The sequence below is a fragment of the Manacus candei genome, unplaced genomic scaffold (genome assembly GCF_025592945.1).
Source record: "Manacus candei isolate 608988 ecotype Guabito, Panama unplaced genomic scaffold, ASM2559294v1 h1tg000129l, whole genome shotgun sequence".
Taxonomy (NCBI): Eukaryota; Metazoa; Chordata; class Aves; order Passeriformes; family Pipridae; genus Manacus; species Manacus candei.
In genome coordinates, this window is record NW_026138177.1 from 937,993 (window position 1) to 964,759 (window position 26,767).

Consider the following 26,767-nt stretch of genomic DNA (forward strand, 5'->3'; position numbering starts at 1 on the left):
AGCCCCGGCCGCAGTCACGGAGCTCCCCTTCCTCCCGCCCCCACGCCAAGACCACGGCCTTTTGGAGCTGCTTCACTTCACTTCAACTTCTTGGCTGCCAAGTTTGCAACTTCCCGCCGCTGCTCCCACCCCAGCCCGCCCGCTCGGCCCGCGCTGCTGTCGCTTCCTCCCAGGCCAGCCGGGCTCTGCACTTGCCCCTCAACTTTGCCAAGGGCTTTGCTCAGGGAGGAGCCCCGGCACGTCCGGCCAGCGCCAGGCAGAGCCAGCCCCGGGGGAGGGCAGAGCAGGAGGATGGGCAGGGGAAATGCAGCCCTTTGGGCTCAGCGCTGCTCCCCGACCACACCAGGGCTGGGCCTGTTTTCCTGCCCGCTTCCAGGGAAAATCGGCGGCTGCAGAGAGGATTAAGCAGAAGAGAATTAGAAGACTCTTCTTGCTGCCCTTTGGATGCCAGTCCCTCCTAATAAATGCAGGCTTAATTTGGAATGGACACGATGTAGCAGCTTTTTCAGCACCCAATATTTAACAGCTGCCTTTCAGGGGACAATGGGACAACGGGGGGGGGGAGAACGGGAGAAAAGGGTGTCTGGGACCTCCAAAGTGATCGAGGAGGGGGCTGAGACTGTGAAAGCGAGCAGGGCAGGGGGAAGAAACACCCCCAAACCGAGCTGGGGGGGAGCTGGGGACGGTGGGGATGATGGGAAAGGGGTGGGAGAGGGGAGAAAAGGGGTGTTGGACAGTGGGCAGGGGGACAGAGGGCAGGGGGTTCCCACATGGGTCTCCCCTGTCCCCCATCACTTGAGCCCTGGAGCGGTTCCCTGGGGCTCTGGGAGGGGGCAGGTCCGCACTGGGAATGTCCACTGCTTCTGTAACCCTCTCTGTGCTTGCTCTGGTCACGACTGTCCACAGGTGCCCAACCCCCCTGTCCATCCCTGGGGGGCTGATGGGGGGACTCCCCCACCCAGTAACTGGTGCTGCAGCAGCTGTGGGGCAGAGGGGGGTGGGAAAGGGGGGTCCGGGGTGGCCCCCTGAGCTCCCAACCTGCTGGGGGGGCTGAGGGCTGCTGGGGGGCACCCCCTGACCTGTGTCCCTGCACACCCAGGGCTGTTCCAGGTCCTGGGAAAAGCCGAGTGAACGGCCCCGACCGGGAGAGGTTCCTGCCCGGGTACATCTACAACTGGGAGCAGCTCAGGCACTTCAGCAAACATTTGGGCACCTGGGGGGGACACCCCGTGTGGGGAGACCCAGGCCAGGCACTGCAACGGCCAAGGGGAGTTCCTGGAGAACAGACAGGATCAGGGGACATGAACTGCTGCCACAACTACGAGAATGTGGCCCCGTTTGCCCGGCCTGGGAACCCCCATTTCTGGGGTAATCTCCCCCAAATCCTCCCAAATATTCCCCTGAATCCCCAAATGCCCCCAAATGCCAGTAAAATGGTGGGGCTTTAGATGTCTTTGTTCAATGTCTTTGTTTTAAATTCAACAAATCAGCTCTTCCCACTGAATTTCCCAGGTCAGTTTGTGACCCCATGGATGTTTCTCCCACTGTGTTCACCCAGGTGCCTGTGGGGAACCAGGAGGATGTGGAGACCACCAGCCAGGTGTCTTCCCAATGTGGGAAGACATCACTCCTCCAGTGGGTGATGGAGTTGGAGCAGCAGACAAAGCTCTTCCCACAGTCGAGGCACCTTTAGGGCTTCCCTTACTGGTGGGTCCGTTGGTGTGAGGTCAAGGCAGAGCTCTGGCTGAAGCTCTTCCCACACTCCCCACACTTGCAGGGCCTCTCCCCACTGTGGATGTGCCGGTGGGTGACGAGGTGGGAGCTGCGGGTGAAGCTCTTCCCACAGTGGGTGCAGAGGAAGGGCCTCTCCTCTCTGTGCATCCGCTGATGCAGGAGGAGATTCCCGCTGGTCTGAAACCTCTTCCCGCATTCCAAGCACTTGTAGGGCCGTTCCCCGGTGTGGATGTGCTGGTGGCAGATCAGGTGGGAGCTCTGGCTGAAGCTCTTCCAACAGTCCAAGCACTTGAAGGGGTTTTTCCTAGTGTGAGGCTGCTCATGGACATCCAGGTCAGGGCTCTGGCTCAAGCTCTCGTCACCTTCCCGGCACAGGCTGGCTCTTTCCTCCTCAGAGCACCCTGGGCTGGCTTTGGAGACCCTCCTCCTGGGAGATCTCCGTGGCTTTCCCTCCCCGCTGCCTTCCTGCGCCGTGGAGCCCTTCAAAACAGCCTCTCCCACCAGGCTCTGCCGGGGGGATTTGTCCTCCGGGCTCTCCGTCCTCAGCTCGGGGGCTGGGGCAGGAGGGAAGAAGGACAGGGAGGGGATTTGCCTCCGGCCCAGAGGGAAGGCCAAGGACATCCCCCCAACTCCGGCCCCGGCAGGACTGCGGCGGCAGCGGGGTTGTCCTGCAGCCGGGGGCGATGCTCAGCTGGGAGATACAGGACAAGACAGGGCAAAGGGGCACTGACTTCCTCCTCACCTGCCTGGGGGTCCTGGGGCATCTTCCTCTTCCTCGCAGCCTCCTCCTCCATCTGGCCAAGCTTTGGGAAGGAATTATTCTGTGTAAACTCATTCCCTTCTGCCCAGAGTAACTAAAACTAATACACATATATCAGACCTACAGGCTCATGCCATGGAGTTTAGAGGCAGACTTCCCAAAGGGATGAATTTTTCCTGGTTTAGGAGGGAAAACAAGGTGTGGGTGCATTGGGTTGGCAGTCCCTCTGTTACAACCCGCCCCAGGAAAAGAGGGGGGGGAACCCAGGTTTTATCAATAATTCCTTTGGGGTGGATTAAAGCGAAACAACACGAAATAATTGGTGTCTGAAAACATATATTGACAAGATTTATTTTAACAATTTTGTATCAATAGGTTGTTGTAGACGACGGGATAACAATTTACACGACCACAGAATTGATCATGGCTTATCCAACTTTATTGCTGCAGGCTCTGTGCTTATAAAGGTTACTAATTAGCTTCATACATATTACAAAAGCTAAGCTCATCATTGGCTTCTAATTACCTAAGTTATATTTGCGCAAATGCTGTTTCTTTCACCTTCTTATGGTTACTTGTTTGCTATTTGCTCTGCTTTCCCATCCGCTTTATTCTATTCTTCTGTCACGTACACAGTTTCTCAGATACAGTGACCTTCTAATAGTTTTCTCTTACCGTGGGACCAGAGCTATAGCATCTCTCTCATGTCCTCTTTTTATCAACCACATTTCTGTAATACTTTCCACACTTCCCCCGTTTTCTTTAGATATTGTTAAAAATACATCATTCATTGCCTTCATTAGCATGTTCTGTATACATTTAAAAACACAAGGAACGACGCATAAAGCAGCCAACAGTATCAGCAAAAGGGAAATAGTTTGTTTAGTGATCTCAGCGAGCCATGGTCCTAAGCCTAACTTTGCTAACCATTCCCTAATAGGATCTTTTTGGATCTGAAAGTCATTCAAATGACCTTGCATTTCTTTTAGTTTTTGGTAGATGGACTGAGAGTGATCAGAAAGATTCATACAACACATACCTTCAAATTCTTCACATCCATGTCCCTGAGCCAACAATAGAAAATCTATAGCTGCTCTGTTCTGTAAAACAGCATGTCTTATTTCATCAAAGTCATGAGCCAATTCCCCTAGAATTTTCGAGGTTCTATTAATTTGATTCCTTGCCCAACAAACTGTTCTTTGGACAAGAACCAGGCTCTTTTTTGCTCCAATGGGGGCAAATATGGATGCAAAGAAGTTTGCCGTAGGTGACCAAAATTTAATGGGTTGGTTTTCTACTGATTTACAATATTTATCAAATTCAGTGTCTCGTTTGTTCCGAATATTTCTCCTTTTCAACTGCGTTATTTGTCTCATAGTGGGTGTGAACATGGTCAATTTTCCCATGTAACATGGTCCACCAATGGGGTATTTAGGAATGCCAGACCACACTCTATTACCACAAATTAAGAAATAACCAGGTGGTAAATATTTTGGCTTTGTCACACTGACTGACACATTTTTGACATAGCCTTGACACCAGGTTATGTTATCGTATGGAGGGTTCTGTGCTGTTATGTTCGTGGTGGATACATTCCCAATCATTTGTTGCCATTGTAGAAAGGTCCTTTCCTTATTCATATTGAGTCTAAAACAAGAGTCATTTCCATACACAGCTCCAAACAATTGTAACTCACTAGGGCTATCTATCATGGTCCTGTTTAGATGCCATACCTTTGGTGCCGTTTGTGCATTCTTTTGTTGCATTGCAGGTTAATTCCACCTTGGTTTTGTTATGATTAGAGCTAACCCATCCTGCAAAATCATTTGTATCAAGGTAAGGAATGCCAATCAAACATGTTTGAAAAGGATCTGACGCTGAGGCTAAACTTAGACAGAAGCCCATTTGACCTGTTTGGTTGGCAAACGTTACCCAAATGTTTTCTCTGGGCCCAACAGCGATACTGGGATGTCCTTGTATTATTAGAATTGTCTTCAAAATCCAAAACCATAAAGAAATCATCATTTTCTTTTAAATTTCCGACCATGTACCTCTACACAAAAATCTAGATATTGTTGTGGATACTGTGATTATATTTCCTGACACAAAGGTTTAAATATTTCTGTGGATTCCCTTGAAAGGGTTCCTCAGGTATTATAACTGTCAAGGGTGTTCGTTTCCGACAACGGGCAGCTGTTATCCTAATGCCTCTTATGATACCTATGTGCTTGATAACATACTTTGTGTCCCAAATATGCCAAGGCTTTTTGCTCACTGCTTTCAAATAGTTGCAGAGCTGTGGCTAGTGGCAAACCAGTGGTTTGTTGTAATTCGTGCTGCCACGTTTCTAATAATATTATAAATGCACAAAGTTTACACCAGATACCTGATAGACTATATTGTTCTATCCACCACTTATTTCCACAAGTCCAGCACTTAATAGCAACCCAAGCTAAGCTTCCTGATTCCTTACAAGCAAAACAATGCCAAATTCCAAAGTCTTTCAGCATAAAGCGATATAGTGCATCTAATAATTGAATATAAGATTCATAAGTATCACTCTGCTGTATCTGTGATCGTAGATTTCTGGGTAGTCTTTTTATCTCATGTGTCTGGGGCAGCAACAGAAGACTGATCCTTGTCTCAATTTGTCTCCTTTCCGCTTCTGTTGCCACCGGGGGTCTGTTCATCCCCCACAGCTCGTGTCCACTTGGCAGGTATCCAGAGAGGTCCCTGTGGCGAAGACACACAGAGGTAACCTCTACCCCAATACAATACTTTTGCTGGATCTTGCCATAGACCTGTATGTGGATCTTTAAGTCTTACCCATACCTCTGGTGAGCTTTCTACTTTTTGTTCTGCCATAAAATGAGTTACTGCTGGGGGAACCTTCTGGTCCCCAAACACACAGAGGTGATTTAGCACAAATAACACTTTACTCAATCTCTCTTTTATATCTACAACTTGTCTGTGCTTTTCCAAATATATTTTTAGAGTATGATGAGCCCGCTCTATAATGGCTTGTCCAGTGGGAGAATGAGCAATGCCTGTACGATGAGTCACCTGCCATTTTTGCATAAACTGCTGTACTCTGGTACCCGTGTAAGCAGGTCCATTATCTGTCTTCACTTGTTGTGGTTTCCCCATTACTGCAAAGCATTCACACAGATGTCTTTTAACATGCAGGGCTTTTTCTCCTGTCTGAGCTGTAGCCCATATGAAATGACTACATGTATCAATACACACATGTATATATTTAAACCTCCCAAAGGGTGCATAATGTGTGACATCCATTTGCCAGATCTCATTACTCTTCAACCCTCTAGGATTCACTCCCATACCTAATCCTACACCACTGTTATGATTGCTGCATGCTGCACAGGATCTAACAATGTTTTTGGCATCATTTAAGGTGATATCAAACATCCTCTTTAGCCCTCTAGCATTTTGATGATACTGTTCATGATTTTTCTGTGCTTTGATAAATTCTTCTTCATGCTCTGTAGCCATAGAAACTAACCTGTCTGCCCTAGCATTTCCTTCACCTAACCCAATGTCTCATTTGTGACTTCGTACATGTATGACAGCATATTCATGATCTCTGTTAGTTACTGCTAACCATAACTGACAAAATAACTGGAATAATCTCTTATTCTGAACTTCTTTAATTAGGGCTCCTTCTATCCTGTTTACTACTCCTGCCACATAAAATGAATCAATATTAAGGAGTCTGTTCATGCTAGCTAAGGCTCTGACTACTGCTAGCAACTCTAAGGTCTGCAATGAGTCTGCGGGGTCTCCTGTTATGATTTCATGTTTCCATTCTCCTTTTTCTACCCAAGTGAGAGTTGCTGTATGAGATTTCTTGCCAGCATCTGTGTAAACCATCCGGGCATGTGGGATTGGTTGTTCCTGTTTCTTAGGTTTCAGTATCCATTGCCAGGAGCCAATCCATGCCGTAGGAACATCGCTCAATTTACTGGTAATTATAGGACATGATAACCCTAATAATGCTCCTTGAAGATTTTCATCAGTACACAGATACCAATCCAGAACATTTTTCTGCATTGGCAATCGTATGCATACAGGTTCCTGAGCATCAATCTGTAATACACGCTCTCTGCCCTTTTTTATTAAAGCTGCTAACATTTCAATTTTTAGTAAGAGTGTTTTAGACTGTTGTATGCTAGTTGAGAGCCATTCTATAACACCTATATCCTCCCCCCTTTCTGTTTGTGACTGTGTAATGGCCCCTAGGACATATCGTTTATCAGCCCAAAATGTAAGTTCCAAAGGTAGATCCCACTGTCGCCTTCGGACACGGCCTTGAGTGACACAGTCTACAATTTGTTGGAGGATGAGTTGTTGGTGCTTTGTTACAGTAATCTTTGCTGCTGGGTCTGTTCCCTTTAATAGGGGTCGCAGCTCAGCCAGGGATTCCCACCACTGGACGCAGCCACTGTAAATCCCCAAGGAGTTTTTGTGCATCATTTACAGTGCATAATTTTGTCTGAAATATCAATTTTTGTGGGATAACAGCATGGCGGGAAATAGTCCATCCTAAATATCTCCAAGGTTCTGTTGTCTGAATTTTTTCATCCGCTATCATTAATTTAAATTGTTCCAAATGTTTACGAATTATTTGTATCTGTTGGGGTACAAAATCTTCAGGCTGACAGAATAAAATCTCATCCATATAGTGATAGATTATACAATCAGGCCATCTACGCCGCAGGGCTTGTAACGCAGTGTCCACATATAGTTGGCATAGGGTAGGACTGTTTTTCATCCCTTGTGTAATACTGTCCATTCAAACCTTTGATCAGGCTTTTCTCGATTGATGGCAGGTAATGTAAAAGCAAAACGCTTAGTATCACGAGGATGTAATTGAATTGTAAAGAAACAGTCTTTTAAATCTATAATCAGTAAAGACCAGTCCATAGGAAACCTTGTGGGATTCGGTAGTCCAGGCTGTAAAGTCCCCATGGCTTCCATTTGTGAATTAACTGCTCGCAGGTCATGCAGTAATCGATATTTTCCGGACTTTTTCTTTATTACAAACATGGGTGTATTCCAGGGACTAGTAGAAAGTTTTAAATGCCCTTGATCAAATTGCTCTTGCACTAATTCATGAGCAGCTTTCAGGCTTTCCCGTTTTAAAGGCCAATGCTTAACCCATACCGGGGTATCCACAACCCAAGTAATAGGAATTGGGAAAGACCAAGCAATGGCTATTCCCCCAAAGGGTGATCATTGGAGAGTTTCATTCTGATTTGTGTTAAGTCATCTCTCCCTGTTAGGCATTGTACTGTTGGTGGAAGTTGTACAACAGACAGGACAACATTAGCTACACGACCCTCCACTTCTATACTTAAAGTAGGAGTTCTCATAGCAATTGAAGCACCTCCAATGCCAGTCACAGTTGTAGTAGAAGGTTGCAGAGGCCAATGTTTCGGCCAACAATGAGGTGCTATTATACTAGAGTCTGCTCCTGTATCTAGTAAAGCATCCAATGTTTTTGTTTGATCTTTCCAGATAATTGTAACTTTATGTTTTGGTCGTTCGCTTAAATCTAATGTCAATAAGGTAAGTCCTCTTGTAGAACCAAATCCACGATCTCCATGTTGCATTAATTGTCGGTCATTGGTCAAAGGTTTTGTTAACTGGGGTAAGGGTATTAATTGAGCGATGCATTGTCCTTTAGGAATTTTTAAAGGTGGAAAAATAGTATATGCCATAACCATTATCTGCCCAGTATAATCAGCATCAATAAGTCCAGGTAACACAAATAATCCAGCAAGACTAGCTGATGATCTTCCTATCAGCAGTGCACCAAACACTTGTTTATTTATTATTAAAGGTCCATAAATCCCAGTGGGAATCTTTTGAGGTTGGGTGGATAGCAAGGTAACTTCTACTGCTGTTGCCAAATCCAATCCGAGGCTGCCGGCTGTGGCAGGTTGTAGTCCGAGAGTGTTGGTTGAGGAGAGTTGTAATCCGCAGCTGTCGGCTGGGGTAGACTGCAGCTGTTTCTGTCCGTGGAATGGATTGTTGGTGAAAAGCTGTTGGTTGGAGTCATCTGTGCTGCAGTGATGAGTTGTGTCCGTGTGGCCACTGCTGTTCCTCGCGCTCCGTCGTGAGTTTCCCGAACGATTTCGGCAGGCAGCAGTGTTGTGGGTGGAGTTCTGGCACTGCTGACACCAGATTCCTGTTGCTCAGCACTCTCTTTGGAAATGTCCAGTGGCTCCACATTGGTAACATTTTAATCGAGTTTTTCCTTCTGCAAAATTATGTGCTTTTGCTTGAAGGGGTGCAAGAGCAGCTAAAACCTGAGCCTGGGAACTTTGAGCCTGCTCCTTAAGTCCCTTAGCTAAATCTTGAATAGTATTTTCTCCTGTAGGAACAACTAATGCTTTTTCTAATAATTCCTCAATAGTCCAATAAGGACCCATTGTACTTATTATTTGTTTAATTGTTGAAGTAGCATTTTGCAACACACACTGCTTTAACATAGTTCCTTTCATATAATCTGGTACCCCTGCTCGAGTGATAGCAGCTGTTAACTTGTCAACATATTCTCCAAATGATTCATCCTTTCCTTGTTTTAAGCCCATATACAAAGGTACTCCTCCTGGCTCCTTAACTCTATCTATAGCTCTTCTAACGAGATCCATTGCCTCTCTGATCTTATCTGGGCCAAGATGAACTTGTGCCTCAGGGCGTGTATATGGCCCCATACCCATTAATTCATCTATAGTGACGCCGTGCAAAGGGTCTCCGGGTGGCCGATGTTCTGCTACACTTTCATGAACTAACGCTTGCCAATGTGCATTAAATAACAACTGTTGATGTTCAGTCAGTATCATACGAGTTATAGATCGGAGATCAGATGGCAGTAAAAGATGTGTATACCAAAAATAATCTAACATTTGTTTAGTTGGTTCCGCGTGTAATCCAAACTCACTGACTGTACTTCGCAACTGTGCCAAGAGTTTCCAATCTAATGGAGTGATAGCAGCATTCATTCCTCCCTGCCCATCCTGATTATATATAACGGGAAAAGCATATGAATCCACAGCCTGCAGCCCATGAGAATCACCCTGCTCCACACAGTGCTTAGCAAATGCAGCCCAAGTTTCTCTCCGTTCTTTTACCACGGCCTCCGCCAGGTCACTGAATGCCCCGGGGACAGGCTCTTTGGTTGAGTGAGCAGGAGGAGGAGGCTTGGGCCAAGGGTCGGTCTGACCGCTGGGCACATCGGCCAGGGGAGGTGGTGCAGTAGGAGCTGCAGATGTCTCTGATTCCAGCAACCCATCTGTATTTATTTTAGAAAGATCAGGGGGCACAGCAGGGAGGTGAACTGTCTGCATAGCTGGGGGAGAAGGCTTATAAGAAAACCAATCAGCATTCTTATACTCTTTGTTCTGTTGTCTCACATTTTGAGCCTGTTCTGCCGCTTGGTGTTCTGCCTCATGTTGTAACAATGCATTATAAACCACCCTCCAAAGCTTTCCCAGCTTTTTTGCAACTTTATCATCATCTAAAACAGTCTCCCATATTTTATCACCAAATTTACGCCATTCCTCTAAAGAATGCACAGTATGAGGATTAACAAAGCACCCTTTCTCATTACCATAATCAAGTAACCCAGGGAGTTCCTTTTTTAAATCTAAATCTTTAACCCCTTTTTTCTGTAAAAATTCAGAAAATAAACTATATGCTGTTTGCCTATCCATACCTACGTCAGCGCTGTTGCAGCCCTTCAAGGTCCGGCAGCACATACGGCAGAACTTGTCTGTACAACGCTCCGGGTCCGAAGTCGCTCTTTATGCCAACTTTTTCCGACCAGCCTCGCTGCTAAGGCTCAGACACCTTGCCATCCAACCGTGATTCCCCCGTTTCTTTAAGTCGAGAAGTCGGGCTCACCATTTGTTGTAGACGACGGGAAAAGAATACAGGACCACAGAATTGATCATAACTTATCCAACTTTATTGCTGCAGGCTTTGTGCTTATAAAGGTTACTAATTAGCCTCATGCATATTACAAAAGCTAAGCTCATCATGGGTTTATAATTACCTAAGTTATATTTGTGCAAATGCTGTTTCTTTCACCTTCTTATGGTTACTTGTTTGCTGTTTACTCTACTTTCCCTTTATCCTATTCTTCTGTCACGTACCCAGTTTCTCAGATACAGTGACCTTCTAATATCTTTCTTTTTACCGTGGGACCAGAGCTATGGCATCTCTCTCATGTCCTCTTTCTATCAACCATGTTTCTGTAATACTTTCCACACCATAAGCTTCTTTCTCCCTGGGAGTTGTAGCCACCTACTGTAAGCTCCTTTTCTCCCAGGGGGTTCTTCTTCGAGTTCCTAGCATTGCTCCTGAGCCTTTCCCTCTCCTGGGGACATCAAAGCTCACGAGTCTCCCTCCACCATGAGGGACACCTGGCTGCTCTACTTTACAGCCTCCCATGGGCGAAGCAGCCTTGCTCTTCCCCTGGCCCATCTTCTGGGGTGCCTTCTTGCTCTCACACATGCTCTCAAATCACAATCACTTCCCCTCGTTCGTGGTCTGCTCCCTCGTGGGCTACAAGAACCACACCACTTGGGGGTCTGCACTCGCTTTGTCCTCAGAGGACGCCTCACTCAGGCACAGCCCAGGACCCCTCCCAACCGCCAAGGGGTCCGCAACACTCACCTCTCCCTGGATGAGTCTTCGTCCTAAGCAGCACCACCCGGGGTGCTGGGACGGACCTCCCCTGACCGGACGACCAAAGCACAGCTGCCTCTCCTGGCTCAGTTCTTCACCTGGCTTCTCTCCCTGGAAGCCAAGTGACCTCGCTCAGCCCCGTGCTGAGCAATATTACCTGCCTCGGCCTCCCCCTGAGCCAAGCGTCGTCCGGACCCGTATACAGAGATTATAGGGGTCTGCAGAGTTTCTTTTTGCTTGTTGGCCTCTAATAAATTTGGTCGGAATAAAGATTCTGAGTAGTAAAATCTCTCCAGGACCGTCCTAATTGGGACGGGGTGCCCTCCCCAGAGAGTGGTTTCACCACTCAGGGGTCTTTATCCGAGTCACGGCACCAAATTGAGATGAATACGAGGTGATAAATTTAGGTTGCAAGGAATAACGAATTTATTAAAGCCACAAATAAGCAAAAACGGCCAGCTGAGCGACCGGAGGAAACCCCTTGTTCCTGCCGTGGTCTGCAAAAGGGAACAGCAAACAACACTTCTTATACCCTTTTCCAGTCACCTCCCCCAGTGTCATGCCATTAGTCCATTGGCTGCGGTTTCGTGGGCTAAGTCCTGTTTGGTTCCTCTTTCACTGGCCGATTCCAGGTTGGTTCCTCCTTTTGTGAGCTAGCTTAATGCAGATAAATGGTTTAATGCAGATAAAATCACCGGGGGGGCTCCTTCAGCAGCAGCATTTAATGCATTTGGACAGGCCAGGGACCATCTCCATGTCCTGCACGGAAGGGCTTCACCCTCCTCAGGATCCCTGAGTGACACAATGACACCAAAACCCAGGAATGACAGAGCAGCTGCACCCACAAACTTGGATTTTCCCTTTTTCAAATGTCATTTAACTCACTAAATACATCTCTTGCCTAGGAATGGTACAGCACAGTCAGGCACATAAAGAAATTGAAGGGCCAACACCCTGTCTTGTCCTGTATCTCCCAGCTGAGCATCGCCCCCGGCTGCAGGACAACCCCGCTGCCGCCGCCGTCCTGCCGGGGCCGGAGTTGGGGGGATGTCCTTGGCCTTCCCTCTGGGCCGGAGGCAAATCCCCTCCCTGTCCTTCTTCCCTCCTGCCCCAGGCCCCGAGCTGAGGACGGAGAGCCCGGAGGACAAATCCCCCCGGCAGAGCCTGGTGGGAGAGGCTGTTTTGAAGGGCTCCACGGCGCAGGAAGGCAGCGGGGAGGAAAAGCCACGAAGGTACCCCAGGAGGAGGGTCTCCAAAGCCAGCCCAGGGTGCTCTGAGGAGGAAAGAGCCAGCCTGTGCCGGGAAGGTGACGAGAGCTTGAGCCAGAGCCAGAGCCAGAGCCAGAGCCCTGACCTGGATGTCCATGAGCAGTCTCACACTAGGAAAAACCCCTTCAAGTGCTTGGACTGTTGGAAGAGCTTCAGCCAGAGCTCCCACCTGATCTGCCACCAGCACATCCACACCGGGGAACGGCCCTACAAGTGCTTGGAATGCGGGAAGAGGTTTCAGACCAGCGGGAATCTCCTCAAGCATCAGCGGATGCACACAGGGGAGAGGCCCTTCCTCTGCACCCACTGTGGGAAGAGCTTCACCCGCAGCTCCCACCTCGTCACCCACCGGCGCATCCACAGTGGGGAGAGGCCCTGCAAGTGTGGGGAGTGTGGGAAGAGCTTCAGCCAGAGCTCTGCCTTGACCTCACACCAACGGACCCACCAGTAAGGGAAGCCCTAAAGGTGCCTCGACTGTGGGAAGAGCTTTGTCTGCTGCTCCAACTCCATCACCCACTGGAGGAGTGATGTCTTCCCACATTGGGAAGACACCTGGCTGGTGGTCTCCACATCCTCCTGGTTCCCCACAGGCACCTGGGTGAACACAGTGGGAGAAACATCCATGGGGTCACAAACTGACCTGGGAAATTCAGTGGGAAGAGCTGATTCATTGAATTTAAAACAAAGAGATTCAACAAAGACATCTAAAGCCCCACCATTTTACTGGCATTTGGGGGCATTTGGGGATTCAGGGGAATATTTGGGAGGATTTGGAGTTTCTGGTGGGATGTGGGGGAGATTACCCCAGAAATGGGGGTTCCCAGGCCGGGCAAACGGGGCCACATTCTCGTAGTTGTGGCAGCAGTTCATGTCCCCTGATCCTGTCTGTTCTCCAGGAACTCCCCTTGGCCGTTCCAGTGCCTGGCCTGGGTCTCCCCACACGGGGTGTCCCCCCCAGGTGCCCAAATCTTTGCTGAAGTGCCTGAGCTGCTCCCAGTTGTAGATGTACCCGGGCAGGAACCTCTCCCGGTCGGGGCTGTTCACTTGGCTTTTCCCAGGACCTGGAACAGCCCTGGGTGTGCAGGGACACAGGTCAGGGGGTGCCCCCCAGCAGCCCTCAGCCCCCCCAGCAGGTTGGGAGCTCAGGGGGCCACCCCGGACCCCCCTTTCCCACCCCCCTCTGCCCCACAGCTGCTGCAGCACCAGTTACTGGGTGGGGGAGTCCCCCCATCAGCCCCCCAGGGATGGACAGGGGGGTTGGGCACCTGTGGACAGTCGTGACCAGAGCAAGCACACAAAGGGTTACAGAAGCAGTGGACATTCCCAGTGCGGACCTGCCCCCTCCCAGAGCCCCAGGGAACCGCTCCAGGGCTCAAGTGATGTGGGGCAGGGGAGACCCATGTGGGAACCCCCTGCCCTCTGTCCCCCTGCCCACTGTCCAACACCCCTTTTCTCCCCTCTCCCACCCCTTTCCCATCATCCCCACCGTCCCCAGCTCCCCCCCAGCTCGGTTTGGGGGTGTTTCTTCCCCCTGCCCTGCTCGCTTTCACAGTCTCAGCCCCCTCCTCGCTCACTTTGGAGGTCCCAGACACCCTTTTCTCCCGTTCTCCCCCCCTTTTCCCATTGTCCCCTGAAAGGCAGCTGTTAAATACTGGGTGCTGAAAAAGCTGCTACATCGTGTCCATTCCAAATTAAGCCTGCATTTATTAGGAGGGACTGGCATCCAAAGGGCAGCAAGAAGAGTCTTCTAATTCTCTTCTGCTTAATCCTCTCTGCAGCCGCCGATTTTCCCTGGAAGCGGGCAGGAAAACAGGCCCAGCCCTGGTGTGGTCGGGGAGCAGCGCTGAGCCCAAAGGGCTGCATTTCCCCTGCCCATCCTCCTGCTCTGCCCTGCCCCGGGGCTGGCTCTGCCTGGCGCTGGCCGGACGTGCCGGGGCTCCTCCCTGAGCAAAGCCCTTGGCAAAGTTGAGGGGCAAGTGCAGAGCCCGGCTGGCCTGGGAGGAAGCGACAGCAGCGCGGGCCGAGCGGGGGGGCTGGGGTGGGAGCAGCGGCGGGAAGTTGCAAACTTGGCAGCCAAGAAGTTGAAGTGAAGTGAAGCAGCTCCAAAAGGCCGTGGTCTTGGCGTGGGGGCGGGAGGAAGGGGAGCTCCGGGACTGCGGCCGGGGCTGGTTGGGAGCGGAGCGGCCGGGGCTGCCCCCGGGGCTGGCGGGGGCCAACGGGGAACGGACAAACGGACCGAGGGACCAACGGCCCCTGCGCTTCGGCAGCAGCAGCGGCAGCAGCAGCGACTGTAGCGACGCGCTCTCGCTCTGACTCTTGTTCGTGCTCTCCTTGCTGGAGCTCTTCCTCCTCCTCTCCCTCTCCCGGTGTCCCTGTGCCGGTGTCCCACTGTCCCTGTGCCGGTGTCCCTGTCCCATTCCCGGTGTCCCTGTGCTGGTGTCCCTGTGCCGGTGTCCCTGTCCCATTCCCGGTGTCCCTGTCCCATTCCCGGTGTCCCTGTGCCGGTGTCCCTGTGCCGGTGTCCCTGTCCCATTCCCGGTGTCCCTGTCCCATTCCCGCTGTCCCTGTCCCATTCCCGGTGTCCCTGTGCCGGTGTCCCTGTCCCATTCCCAGTGTCCCTGTGCCGGTGTCCCTGTCCCATTCCCGGTGTCCCTGTCCCATTCCCGGTGTCCCTGTCCCATTCCCGGTGTCCCTGTGCCGGTGTCCCATTCCCGGTGTCCCTGTCCCATTGCCGGTGTCCCTGTCCCATTCCCGGTGTCCCCGTCCCGCTGTCCCTGTCCCGTTCCCGGTCCCCCCTCCCCTTGCCGGCCCGGGCCATGGCCCCGGCCGTTCCCCTCTGCCGGGCGGGGCCGCCCCGTCCCCGGCCCTGGGCGGCCCGGCGCGGTCTCGCCCTCGCCCGGCTCCCGGCGCGCCGGCTGTGGCGCTGCTGGGCGCTCCTGTGGGGCTGGCTGTGGGACGGGCTCGGCCTCGCCGCCCCTTGGCTCCGCCTGGCTCGAGCCCGGCGCCTGCCGGGGCCGGCGGGGGCCGCGGGCGCCGCGGGCGCTGCCGCCTCCTCGGCGGCTTCCCCGGCCAGAGCTCCGCCGCTCGCCAGCCCGGCCGCCGGCAGCGAGCCGCCGCTGCCCGCTGCGGCTGGGGAAGCCCGGCCCGGGCCGCTCGAGGGGCGCTCGGGGGCCGTGCCGGGCCCCGGCCCGAACGCTGACGGCCACGTCTCGCCCGCACGGAAGGCCAAGGAGCCGCTGCACGAGCGCTACCGGCTGCATTCGCTGCTGGGCAGCGGCGGCTTCGGCCGCGTCTACGCGGGGACCCGCCTGGCGGACGGAGCCCCGGTGAGTGCAGGAGGAGGAGGAGGAGGAGGAGGAGGAGGAGGAGGAGGAGGAGAGCGGGACGGGCGGCGAGCTCAACCCGCCCTTCCCCTTGGCTTGCAGGTGGCCATCAAAGCCGTGTCCCGGGATGGCATCCGGCGCTGGGGCGAGCTGGTGAGCGAGCGGGGCCAGCGGGAGAAAGCGGGGCGGGCCGGGCGGGGACGAGCCGAGGCCCGGGAGGGTGGAAGCCGCCCGGACACCTGGAGGGAGAGCGGGCGTGGGCTCGGTGGGGGACGGGGAGCATCCAGGGCTGGCCGAGGGGTAGCAGGCAGACAGGCACGGCATCAGCCCCACTGACGACCCCGTGGTCCCCCCGCAGCCCGACGGCACCCGGGCCCCCCTGGAGATCGTGCTGCTGGACAAGGTGTGCAATGGCTTCCCTGGTGTCATCCAGCTGCTGGAGTGGTTCGAGCTCCCCAACGGTTTCCTGTTGGTGATGGAGCGTCCGGAGCCGTCTCAGGACCTCTCTGGCTTACTGACGGCGTGGGGGTTCCTGCCGGAGGAGATGGCGTGGGGGCTGTTCCGCCAGGTGCTGCAGGCCGTGCGGCACTGCACCAGCTGCGGCGTCCTGCACCGGGACATCAAGCCCCACAACATCCTCCTCCACCTGGCCACCGGCGAGGCCAAGCTCCTTGACTTTGGATGTGGCACCTTCCTCCAGGACACGGCCTACACCCAGTTTGCAGGTGAGCCCACAGCCGGGGGATGCTCCTGGTGCCGGGCATCGCGTGGCCATGCCCGGGTGTGGCACCGGAGATTGCCCCTTTGGCTGAGGGGGAACAGGATTAGTTCTTCAGCCAAGTTGCTTTTGGATGGGGCTGGGGGGTTACTGTGAGACAGGCCCCGGCCTTGCCGACAGCCTGTGCCAGCCACCCCGTCCCGGGCTGGGTCTGGGGCAGGGGGGAGCCAGCCTGACCAAAACCCCTGCAAGGGTAGCAGAGAAGGGGGTCAGAACTGTGCACCAGCTGGCTTGGTGTGCAGGCGAGGAAGGGCTTGGGCTGCTCCGCTCGCCTTCTTTGCCTTGGCTTATGATGAATTGTTGGGGCGGGGGAAGGCATGGCTTTTCCCCACCTCTGGGTGGGTTTTTCCCTTGCATGTAATGGTTGGGCCTTGCCAGGGCTTCCGCTGCCCTCTTGGACACCAGCGGCTTCTTCTCCAACCCAGAGTTTGTAAGCAAGAGTCAGGGGCCAGCGAGAAGGCAGTGGGTCACAGCGTGTGCCACTGGGGCAGGCCCCACATTGCCAGGGATGCTGGGGTGAGGCTCTGGGAGCAGGCAGCATCCACCTGATGAGCTGCGTCTGTATTCCGTAGGAACACTGTCCTACAGCCCGCCAGAGTGGATCTACCTCAAACGCTACCACGGCGAGGAGGCGACCATCTGGTCCCTGGGCATCCTGCTCTACCAGATGGTCTGCGGGAAGCACCCTTTCTGCAAAGGCACCGACACCATCTGGGACCAGCTCCCGTTCCCAGCACGGGTCTCTCCAGGTGGATACCAATCTTTGTGGCACGGGGGGAATAACGGTGTTGGGAGAGGGCAGCGGGCTCACGAGGACGCCGCTCTTGAAGCTGTTTGTGTCCCATGGGTGGCTGGAGGAGGTGGCCTGTGTCCTGCCATCCTGCTCTCCTCCAAAGGGAGAATCGATGGAGAAGTTTGGGCACAGCTCTGAGCACAGCCAGCACAGCCCGGGCACGTGGACAGTGGGACAGAGGGGACAGGATCCTTCTCCAACTGACCGGCCATTTTCCCCCCAGGGTGCCAGGACCTTATCAGGTGGTGTTTGTCCATCCGCCCCTCGGACAGGCCAGCATTGGAAGACCTTTTGTGCCATCCTTGGGTGCAGGGCATTCCCCTGCCCTAGAAGACGGGAGAGATCCACGTGCTCACTTTGATCCAGGGCCCTGGCAAGTAACACCTCCACACATCCCTTGGCAAGAAGAAGCCAAGAAAACCAGACTTTTTTGTCAGCCTGTAGCACTGAGGGGGGGTCATCCCACGGGAACACGCCCCTCTTTGTGCTGGAGCTGGGCTGCAGAGCCGGTCTCCCAAGTGCTGGTGGCCACCATCCAACCTGGTTTTGCTGGTCCCGCTTCACAGACAGCTGGGCCCTCGGCAGAACGCTGACAGCCTGGTCTGGCCCCCAGGGAAGGAGAAGGGGCCTCTGGAGAAGCTGTGCCGGGTGGGGCTGCTGCTGGAGACATCGAGGACGACGTCAGGGATGACAAGCTCTCAGTTGACCTGGACGCCGGCGAGCTGAAGATGATGGACTTTGATTGTGGCCCCTTCCTCCAAGCCGTGCTCCACAGGCCGTTTGCAGATGAGTCCACACCCGGGGGTGCTCCCGGCCGCGGGCATTGCTCAGCCTGGCTGGGCACCGAAGGGTCCCCCTTTGCTGCTGGGGAACCCGATGAATTCTTCAGCCGGCTGCCAAGCTGCTTCTTGGCAGGAGGGCGGGCGGGTGCTCTGGGCTGGGTGTGAAATGGGAGCCCGGCTCTGCCCCCAGCCTCTGCCACTGCCCCTTTGCTGGGCGGGGCTGGGGCAGGGGCAGCCAGCCTGCCAAAAACAAACCCCGTGGGGGGAGCAAAGGTGGGGCTGCAGAACACCAGCTGCTTTGGGCTGCAGGCCAGGAAAGGCTTGGGCTGCCTTGGCTTAGGAGCCTTTCTTTGGGCCAGTGCAGCAGGGCAGGGAGAAGGCCTGGGTTTTCCTGAGCTGGAGGAGGTGGGGTTTTTCTTTGGCCTGGAGGGCTTGGGCCTTCCTCAGAACCCTGACAGAAGGTTAACATTTTACCTTTTTTCTTGTTTCCACTTTTGGTTTGTAATCTCTTGTCATGAATTTGTTGTTTGTTTTCCAGGGAAGAGTTGGAGCTGGTGCCCAGTGCGGACTGGGAAGGGCTGGGCCCATCCCTGGAGAGGATCTGACGTCCCCTCTGAGAAGGCTGAGGACATCCTTTGGGACACGCTCTTCTTGTGGCAGCAGATCTTGTGAGGTAGATGCTCATCTTGCCCATCTTGTCAGCAGGAGTGGGATAATGGCTTTGGGGAGATGGCAGCAGGCACATGAACATCCCGCTCTTGCAGCTGCTGAGGAGGTTGATCTCCTGGGCTTGGCTGGACGAGGTGGCACCTGTGTTGAGTAATTTCTGAAATCCAATCGATCTGGGATGACCCCAAATGACAGTTTAGTTTCCAGCTTGCTCGAGCTGTATCTCAGCTGTTCTCTGAACAGTTCTCTCCCCCACCTGCCTAGTACTTCCCAACTGCTCCCTCCTGTCCCTGCAATGAGTTCCCAGCTCCTCATGGTCTCCATCAAACCCCTGAGAGAAGAAATAGAAACTCTACTCACAGTCCCCTGGAGTGCCCAAATGAGGAACAATGTAATCCTGGAGAAGTCCTAGAGAATTAGATAAGGGATGTCCCAAACAAGCAGGATGTAAACTAAGCTCTGGGTACCCAGATAAAATAAAGAACAAACTTTATTTTTGGTGGTGAAACACAGTGGTGCTGTGCTGCTCAAGAACTGAGGTCAGGATGAGAGAGAAGGCCCGGAAGGCCCAGAAAAGGACTTCCAATCGGGGTGTGGCTATGTAAAGCAAAGTACTGAATATGTATTAAGTAAGCCAGACTATTGACTGCACATGTAAACAGTGTGTGTAATAAAAAGCCCTGTCTGTCCTTTGGCACAGTGGATTAGAGGAGCTCTCCTCTGAACACCCAGCATGCTGAATAAAGAAGAATGCTCTTTTTACCATCTCCAAATTGGGGTGAAGAAGTTTGTTTCTGCTGCTTTTCAGTATCATTTCTGGCCCCCAGACAGGACCCTCTGCCTGATCTCCCGCGGATCCGAGGGATCTCTGGATCTTCACGCCAGCCCCAGGACTTTGCTGCAGAAGAGCACAGATCCCCAGCCCAGTCTGGGACACAGGTGAGATCCCACTGGATAACAAGGCATTCTTTTGGGGAATCCTGCCCATGTCAAACGTGTGGATCTTTCAGCGCACTGGGGGTTCTTTGGTATTTTGGGAATCCTGCTCACCTGAGACCTGTGGATCTTCCAGCGCTTTGGGTGGGTTCTTTGGTACTCTGGAATTTGGTCTCTGGCTTTGTTTGATCGATCACTGTTGTTCTGTACTTGTATTTGTTTCTGTACTGTAACATTTGGGGTCTACTGTTTAGAGCTGGGAAGTGGGCAATGTGAAGGGGGAATTGTGAAGAAGTCCCCCCTTGGTTGCCTTTTGCAATATTGGACGAAGATTGGTGGCCCCCCCGGAGGAACAGCTCCCAGGGAGAATTTAATGGAGTGTTGGAATCAGTGGGTGGCTGTTCTGGAACACTGAATTAGAATCCATTGTTCCAGCTGATGCTGTTTTAGAAGGGGAACAGCAGTGGAAGGAGGTTATGTCTGGTGATGTGTTTTTCGCTTTGCAGAACCTGTGAAATGGCAGAAAGATTGTGGTGTGAATGCAGCGCCCTCAGAGCCCTTGGTGTGAGCCCGGGAAGGAAAATCAAGCTGAGGGACAAGATCAGTCTAATTTGGGGACATTGTTGGAGGTTGGAGTTGCAGTTCTGGAAGAAATCCCTGAGGAAATGGTGCCCCTGGGGAGAGGAAGAAGACGAGAGCGTGGGCAGCCTGCTTCAAACATCCCCCCCAGGAGACTTGGGCTCAGTCCCTGTGCATCCTGTAAGAAAGATGGACACTGGAAATGGGATTGTCCGCAACTGAAACTTCAGAACCCTCCCAACCCTCTCGTGGCATCACTGAAGACGACTGAGGGGGCACCAGAGGATTCTTCCCCATCAGAACATCTGGTTCCAGCCAAGCTAAGCACAATTGTTTGTGGCTGTGGGAACTTGTTCCTCTGTGTTAAATCCGGGAAAATGAAACTCAAGGGACAATTCTGGAACAATTGTCTGGTGTGCCAGGGAATTGGGAAACTGGGCCATTTTTAGTGCTGTGGCTTTTAAATTGGGAAAGCAGTGGTTGGCTCCCCAGTTTTTGTATTTCCCCAATTCCCCAAAGCCTCTGCTTGGGAGAGATCTCTTGGCAAAATGAAATGCCACAATCCAATTTAAAAATGGTCCATTATAGGTTATTATTGCAGAGCCTAATTCTGTGGAAGTTTCTGGTTTTGCCTGAGAGTCTCCAAAAGCAGAAGTAATCCATCTGCCCCCATCACTTGGGGATGCAGTGGTTCCAACAGGATGGGCTGGAGAGGTGCCTCCATGATCCAAGAGAGCAGAACCCGCGAGAATTCCAGTGAAACCTGGAGTGGGGTTGGTGGGGCCAAAGCAATGTCCTTTGCAAATAGACAGTTGTAAGGGATTCTCACCCTTTGTAGAACAATTGGTGAAATTTTGCTTGTGAAAAGAACGTGAATCTAAATGGAATGCTCCAGTTTTGCCAGTCAAGCAGGCAAATGGAAGGCTATGCCAGTTAGTCCAAGACCTCAGAGCTATAAAGAATAGAGTAGAAGATATACAAGCAGTTGTAGGGAATCCTTACACTTTGCTAACTCCCCTAAATGAGAGTTTATTATGTTTCACAGGATTAGGTTTGAAAGCTGCCTTTTTCTGTCTCCCTTTGAGTTGGGAAAGTCAAGAGCTTTTTGCTTTCCAATGGGAAAATGCAAAGACGGGGAGGAAAACCCATCTGACTTTGGTGGTCCTCTTGCAGGGGTTTAAAAATAGCCCCCCAATATTTGGAACTGAATTGGCAAAGGGACTGGAGGAATGGGGAAGTCCAAACCCACCCTCTTGGAGCCTTATTGCAGTGTGTGGATGATCTTTTGATAGCCACTGATGCTGAGCAGCAACGTTGGGGTCAGAGTGTGGCCCTGTGGAATTTCCTTGGGCTGAGTGGATAGGGGGTATCCCAACCCCAAAGTGCAAGTAGTCCAGAGCCCAGGAGCCTCCGTGGGCTTTGGAATTCTCCAAGGACAAGGGAGGCTGGGCCAGGAAGGAAAGAAGCAACCTGTCAACTGCCCCAGCCCCAGCAAAGGAAGCCCAGAGCGGGATTGCTTCCAGACTAGAGGAGAGGTGTATTCGGGCAGAGCTGGCTTAGGAGACAGCCCCTTGGAAAGTCCTGGTTGGGAATTGTTTCCCAGTGGGGGCAGCTTTGTCCGGCGTGGAAAACAATTCCCTGGATGCACAGGAACTCCCCACCCCCAGGTCAGAGATCCTGACAGAGATCCTTCTCCCAGGAGAAGAAAATGAGTCTAGTGCTAAGGCTTGTCAACTCCTTGAAACCTCAGGAGCAAAATTTGCTCCAGGAGGCTGGGCAGTTACCCCAAGTGGGCAAATAATAGTCCCTGAGCCAATCTCCTGTGACCTGGTGGATGGGGAACATGAGGGTATTCCTTGGAGTGAAGCAAATTATTGAAACATTTGCCCAAGTGGGTTCTTGGTCCAAACTGACCCCAGTTGTACAAGCAGTGAGTCAGCAGTGTGGTGTGTGCAAGAGAAATAATCCAAACCCTGCCAGTGGAGTGGGAAGAGGTGATGGAAAATGCAGAAATGCTGCAGGTGAATGTTGGCAGATGGATGTGACTGAATTGCCCAGACAAGGGGGGTGTAAAGATCTCCTGTTCTTGGGGGATACCTTCTCTGGGTGGCCAGAGGCTGTTCCTTGTTGCACTAAGCAGGTTGGGAAGGAGACTGCAATGCTGTTCAGTGCAATCCTCCCTGTATTTGGGATGCCTTTGGGAATGTCATCAGACAGAGGTTCCCACTTGACTGCAGAAACAAAATGCTTCACTCTTGTTTTGCTCTTCTGACAACAGTTCAAGCACTGTTGACGTGGGAGGAAAATTTACATGTCTTTTTAGTGCCAAAGGTGATCCAAGTGTTGCCTACAAGTGTCTGTATTAAGTAAGCAAGACTCTGTAATGAATCTGGAACCTGTGTGTGTAATGTAAAGCCCTGTGTGGCTGTCCCTGAAGTGCTGAGGCTGAACAACAGCCCCTGAGCCAAAGCTGAGCTCTAGATGAACCTTCCAACCTAATGGGCTGTGTCTCCATGTATCTGCTCATGAGCTCAAACTGGGTCTATTTGTTGGTACAAATGTGGTGTGATGGGACTCCACCTGTGTATCTGCTCCTGAACCAAACAGGTGTGCTTATTAGGGAGATCTGTTAGTCTGGGCTCATTAGTGAATCCTGTTTGTATCTGTTCCTTAACCAAATATGTCTGATTGTGAGCAAAATCTGATCTTTATCTTTCTGTATCTGGAGAGTGGTCGAGGCCATGGCAGTCGATGTCTGGCCTTGTTTGGCAGTGGATGGGGCAGGGGGAGCCTTGGTTTGGGAGAAGTAGAACATTGCTCCCAAGATTCTGCTCTGGCCAAATAAGGAACAATAGAATGTTAGAGAAGTCCTGGAGAATTGGATCAGGGCTGGAACTCAAGCAAACAGGATGTGAGCTGAGCTCTGGGGACCCAGAGAAGATCAAACCAAACGTGACAGTCTCTGTGGGGAAAACCAGTGATGCTGAGAACCGAGGTCAAGAAGCAGACACCTGAGCTTTGGGGGCACCAGATGCCAAAAAACCCACCAGAGACCCCCAGAGAAGAGCCCAAATGACCAAATAGGGACTTGCAATAGGGGGGTGACTGTGTAAAGCACAGTAATGGACATGTGTTCAGTAAGGGGGAATACCCAATGCCTCTGGAATCAGTGTGTGTAATCCCAAGCCCTGCCTGTGTCCCTGAGCAGGCTGGATTAGAACTCTCCTGCAGGTGTCCAGCACGCTGCCCTAAAGAATGCCTGCTTCTTAACACCTCCCAGCTGGGGTTAAGGAATTGCTTTCTGCTGCTTTTGGGCACCATTTCTGGCCCCAGATGGGCCCCTCTGCCTGATCTCCCGTGGATCCGAGGGGTCTCTGGATCTTCACGCCGGCCCCAGGACTTTCCTGGAGAAGAGCACAGATCCCCGGACTGGTCTGGGATGGGGGAAGATCCCACTGGACAATAAGGCATTCTTTTGGGGAATCCTGTCCCTCTAAGACGTGTGGATCTTCCAGCTCTTTGGGTGGGTTATTTGGTGTTCCCCAATTTGGTCTCTGGCTTTGTTTTCTCCACTGATCCTTGTTTTGTGTTTCTATTTGTTTCTGCACTGTAACATTTGCACAAGTGGGTTCTTGGTCCAAAACTGACCCCAGTTGTACAAGCAGTGAGTCAGCAGTGTGGTGTGTGCAAGAGAAATAATCCAAACCCTGCCAGTGGAGTGGGAAGAGGTGATGGAAAATGCAGAAATGCTGCAGGTGAATGTTGGCAGATGGATGTGACTGAATTGCCCAGACAAGGGGGGTGTAAAGATCTCCTGGTCTTGGGGGATACCTTCTCTGGGTGGCCAGAGGCTGTTCCTTGTCACACCAACCAGGCTGGGGAAGTGAGTGGAATCCTGTTGAATCCAAGAATCCCTGGATTCGAGGTACCTTTGGGAATGTCATCAGACAGAGGTGCCCACTTGATTGTAGAAGTGGTACAACAAGTCAAGTCAGGGATGCATTATTGCAGAATTCCAAAGGCCAGAGCCCCTTGGGTAATTGAGAGGTTGTCTGAGAAGAAACCAAATGCTTAAGTCTGCTTTGGCTCTCCTGCCAATAGTTAATTGGGTCTTGACTTGGGAGCAAAATTTACATCTCCTTTTAGTCTCAAACGTGACCCAGGTGTTGCCTCCAAGGGATTGCTGGGTGTGCACTCCTTTACCTGAAAAGGCAAGGAAGCCATTCCCCATTTCTGCCTTCCCTATTCTGGCAGAAATGATTCCTGGTCACTGGGTGAGCACTTGTGTTCCCCAAAAAGTAGACCCAGCAGTCAGTGTGCAAGTACCCCCCACCACCTCTGACAATCCTGCCTGTGTCCAAAGCTGTGACCCCCACTGAAGGAACAGGAAAAGTGGATTGTGTTAATGAGAGTGGCCATTTGTGGGAAATCACCCCCAATGTCCTCAAACCCTTCCTGCTGGGGAAATGACTGATCCTTGGCTGGTCCCCAAAGGAACGGGGTGGGATTGGGGTGTGGAAATAACACCTGTGAAGGGTTGCCCTGAAGCTGGAAGGGCATTTGTATTTCAGCTTGCATCAGGATTCAGTGCTGTAGCTGTTCTAGTGCCTTGAGCTGTAAAATGAAATAAAGCTCCTAAGACACTCTATCCCTTCAGGAGCTTAGTCTGAAAAAAGGGGGGATTTGATGTGGGATATAGAAGACTGCTCCCAACATTTCTCTATGGCCAAGGAAGGGAAAACAGAATCTTGGAGAGGTCCTGGAGAACTGGATCAGGGATGTAACTAAACAAACAGGATGGAAGCTGAGCTCTGTGGGCCCAGAGAAGATCAAACCCAAACGTTCCAGTCTTTGTGGTGAAAGGTAATGACACTGTGTCTGCTCAGAACCGAGGTCAAGAAGTGGACACCTCAACTTTGGGGGGCACCAGATACCAAAAAACCCACCAGAGAGCCCTGAAGGAGACCCCAAAGGACCAACTAAGGACTTGCAATAGGGGGGGTGACTGTGTAAAGCAAAGTAACATCTATGTCTTAAGTAAGGGAGAATATCTAATGAATCTGGAACCTGTGTGTGTAATGTAAAGCCCTGTGTGGCTGTCACTGAAGTGCTGAGGCTGAACAACAGGCCCTGAGCCAAAGCTGAGCTCTAGATGAACCTTCCAACCTAGCAGTCTGTTTATCCATGTATTTGCTCCTTAGCTAAAACTGTGTATGTTTGTTGGTCAAAGATGTAGTGTGGAAAGACTCCCCGTGTATCTGCCCATGAACAAAATAAATGTGCTTATTAGTGAGATCTGTGAGTCTCAGCTCATTAGTGAATGATATTTGTATGTGTTCATTAATCAAATCTTATGTCTGATTGTGAGCAAAATGTGATCTTTATCTTCCTGTCTTTAGAGAGTGGTCAAGGCCCTGGCAGTGGATGTGTGGCCTTGTTTGGCAGCAGATGGGGCAGGTTGACTGCCTGGGTTTTCCCCTTAAGCCCTGGCCAGGCTGTGGGTGGAACCCAGGAGGAGAAGGGAGCCAGATGGTTTTGCACACTGGTAGCTCTGTGAGCTCGTTTATCCAAGGCCAGAAAAGCTGGAGCCCCTCCCAGCAGAGATGGAGCCCTCCCCTACGAGTGGACGCCCTGGGTAGGATTTCCCTTCCCCAGGAGGGGTTCTCCAACCCTTGGCTGCGACCGGGGCTCCCCCGCTGCCGTGCGGGCCTGGCTGAGGGGAACAGATGAGGGCAACTGGGCAGGGATCTTTTCTACTCACTCCAGGCACTCTTGGTAGGAACGATGAGGTGCATTACTGAGCTCAGCCTTTTGTCATTCTTTGCTGCTTTGCACTGCAGTAAAATTACACACTTGTTCTCCAGAGTCGGTGTCGGTGTCTCTTGTGCTGACCCTCGTCGCGGGCAAAAGAGTTCCCTGGGGCCCTGCAGTGTCACAGTGGTCCCCTGATTCCATGGGACAACATTCCTAATGTACTGTCTAGACTAGAGGAAAATCACAGGAAGGGCCGTGGTTTGTTAGGACTTGCTTTGTCTGAATGAGCCCCGTGGGGCTTTTGGTGCTGAGTCCTTGAACCTCAGGTACTGAGGGGAGATTGCACCAACCTGTCCATAAGGGAAAGTCAGAAGGAGAACCCAAAGTATCTCAAAGCATTAATGGGTCCCACTGAGGGCCATTCCCAATACAGGCTCCTCATGGACTGGTTGGAGGAGAGGATTGGAGGCCATGATTGCACAAAGCTCTCAAAGGCGCAGTTTGCAAAGGAAATCCCAAAGCTCCTTAAAAACCCTGGAGGACCTACTGACAAAGCCTCTCTAGGGACTAATTAAAGCAGAGAATTGGAGACCATGACTGAACAAACCTCTCCTAGACTCAGAGTCAAAAGGAAAGGCAAAAGACCTGAATAAACCTTTAGTCCCTTCAAGCATTAACG

General features: G+C 52.0%; 1 protein-coding gene across 1 annotated transcript; it reads left to right on the plus strand.

Annotated features, from left to right (window-relative positions):
• Nucleotides 1–15,191: 15,191 nt before the first annotated feature.
• LOC127462520 (serine/threonine-protein kinase pim-1-like) lies at nt 15,192–23,549 on the plus strand (the record flags this gene model as incomplete). Its single annotated transcript, XM_051771179.1, has 8 exons — nt 15,192–15,800; nt 15,900–15,950; nt 16,156–16,522; nt 17,148–17,324; nt 17,592–17,745; nt 17,935–18,823; nt 19,647–19,758; nt 20,262–23,549. Coding segments are annotated over 5 exons (1,311 nt in total), but the record flags the coding sequence as incomplete, so codon positions are not given.
• Between the last annotated feature and the right edge of the window lie 3,218 nt (nt 23,550–26,767).